The sequence below is a fragment of the Cynocephalus volans genome, chromosome 9 (genome assembly GCF_027409185.1).
Source record: "Cynocephalus volans isolate mCynVol1 chromosome 9, mCynVol1.pri, whole genome shotgun sequence".
Lineage (NCBI taxonomy): Eukaryota > Metazoa > Chordata > Mammalia > Dermoptera > Cynocephalidae > Cynocephalus > Cynocephalus volans.
In genome coordinates, this window is record NC_084468.1 from 146,495,183 (window position 1) to 146,497,381 (window position 2,199).

A 2,199-nucleotide genomic window follows, 5' to 3' on the forward strand; every position below is an offset into this window, starting at 1 on the left:
CTTCTCTTCTGCCTGGAATTTGTAATGTACTAATAAAACAGGTAAATGTACATGTGTAAAAATCCATATGTGTACACAAAACTTATTAGACCTGTGAAATTACAATTTCACACGCTCTAATTTGACAATTCCAGGAACACCTTAAAGTTAATTCCACACTTCTGTCAGCTACCACAAAATCTCTTGCTATTGAAACAAAATTATTTTTTAAAAGAAGAGGAAACAAAATAGGAAAAGTTCCTACGTTGAAGTCATATAGGTAAAATATTTAAAAAAAAATTCTTGGTGGTGAATTGACCAGCTGTATAGTTGTACAATATTCTACCTACTGTCCATAAATTACAGGAAGAAAACGAAGCAATGTCACAGTTCATCCTTCACAGCCTGTTACTGCACAGATGGTAAGAGGTTTTGAATCACGTCCCACACGGAAATAAGGCTTCAGAACTTCAGAAAATGTGTCGGTGAAAGAATGGATGTGAGACCTGTCGTTCAAATTGTAGAAGGAAATCTCGCCCAGCTCATAGTCCAGATAAACACCAATCCCTCTGGGCTTTTCCATCAGTAGCAGAGTGACTGGAACCGCACCTTGAGCCACATAGTCACCATTCCGCAGCTGAACTGTCCAGCGTCTGTTCTGTCCCGATGGGGGCCGCTTTCCCTTCCTGGAAAGGGAGTCTTTACAGACCCCCACGGTCCATTTAGGCTTCTCATCCACTTGGACCTCCCAGTAATGCCGGCCGGAATCGAATCCCTCAGAACCCAGGACGACTGGAGACACTGTAAATCTCCTCGGATTCTGATGAACTCTTTGCTTTTTCTTCACGAATGTCACACATTTCTTATCCTCGGAGACAAGCAGATTAGGGTGTGCTGTCTCGGGATCTAGAGTCACCTCTTCTCTAAACCTCTGTATAATCTTTCGAAGAGCCACATTCAGTGGAGGCAGACAGCACGCTTCTCTCTTTAACTGGAAGGAATAGAGCGCGGGAGGTTTCAGGCCTTCACACCTGCCCAGGATGCTCCTGATGTCCCTCAGCAGCTCCACTTCCGACATCACACTCTTCTCGGCCACCTCCGTTAGCAGACCTTTGACAGTGGCAATGTGGTCTGAAAATGCTGTTCTGTTTGCACTGAGTTTCTGTTGAATGTCCTTCTCTTCCTCAGCTAACCTTGAGAAAACTGCCCGTTGATTATGTTCTAGAAACTGAGTCAGGTGCTCAAATTCACAGGACACTTTCTGTGCCTGGTTTTCCACCTTCTCTCTCAGTTCTAATAGTTCTCTGTCTTGGGCGGCCAGTAGCTTCTGAACGTCCGCCACTTGCTTCTTCAGGGGCTCGATGTAGCTGCGGAGCCTTTTCCTGTGATGAGAGGCGGCCTCCTCTACGGGTCTCACGTGGTGGCCCTGGTGGTCAGGGGGCTGAGTGCACTGGGGACACAACACCGCTAGGTCCTCCTCACAGAAAAGGGTCAGGACCTGGTTGTGCTTCTCGCACAAGGACATTTCTTCCTTCCTCTTCCTCTTGCTCCGGGTGATGTGGAGTAGCCTGGCAATGTCAATCATCCTTCCCAGCTGGGTGTTGCTCCTGAAGGTCCCCTCTTGGCATTGGTGACGACAGACAGGGCAAGGGAAACTGTCCTGTAGATTCTCCCAGGACTGTTTGATGCAGGAGTGACAGAAGTTGTGCCCACATTCGATGGTGACAGGATCTCTCTGGTAATCCAGACAGATGGGGCACTTGGCCTCTGCCTCAAGTCCTGACAGCACTGTCGACAGGGCTGCCATCACTGCCATCAAGTGTGAATAAAAATCTGGACTGAGGTGGGCTTTCTTCAGGAGGTTGGCTCTGCAGTTACTCTCCAATGAGAAGCAGATGCTCCCTGGGATCTCTTCCTGTCCTAAATGCCCCCGTGTCACTTAAGGGCAGCCCTTGATGTCCTGAGTTACTGGCCTCAGTTGCAGAAGCAGTTGTCCAGAGGCGCTTTATTGCCACCTGAAGCTGGTCACAGAATAGTCACGAGTAGCTGCCAAGGGCAGAGAACAAGAATCCAAGCTCAGCAGTTCTCTTGGTCAGAAAGCAGACACCACTGTAGACTGCCTGGAAATGAGGAAAAAATTCCTTTATTTTAAAAAGGCCACACCATTCGTCTTTTGGTCCTGCTCGCTACCACGTTTGAGGCACCCACCGATTCTTCTCT

General features: G+C 47.9%; 1 protein-coding gene across 1 annotated transcript; it reads right to left on the reverse strand.

Moving 5' to 3' along the window:
• Positions 1-362: 362 nt before the first annotated feature.
• On the reverse strand, positions 363-1,795 carry LOC134386556 (tripartite motif-containing protein 75-like). The gene has a single exon (XM_063108757.1). It carries the CDS (start codon positions 1,793-1,795, stop codon positions 371-373), a length of 1,425 nt encoding a protein of 474 aa, XP_062964827.1. The 3' UTR covers positions 363-370.
• Positions 1,796-2,199: the final 404 nt, after the last annotated feature.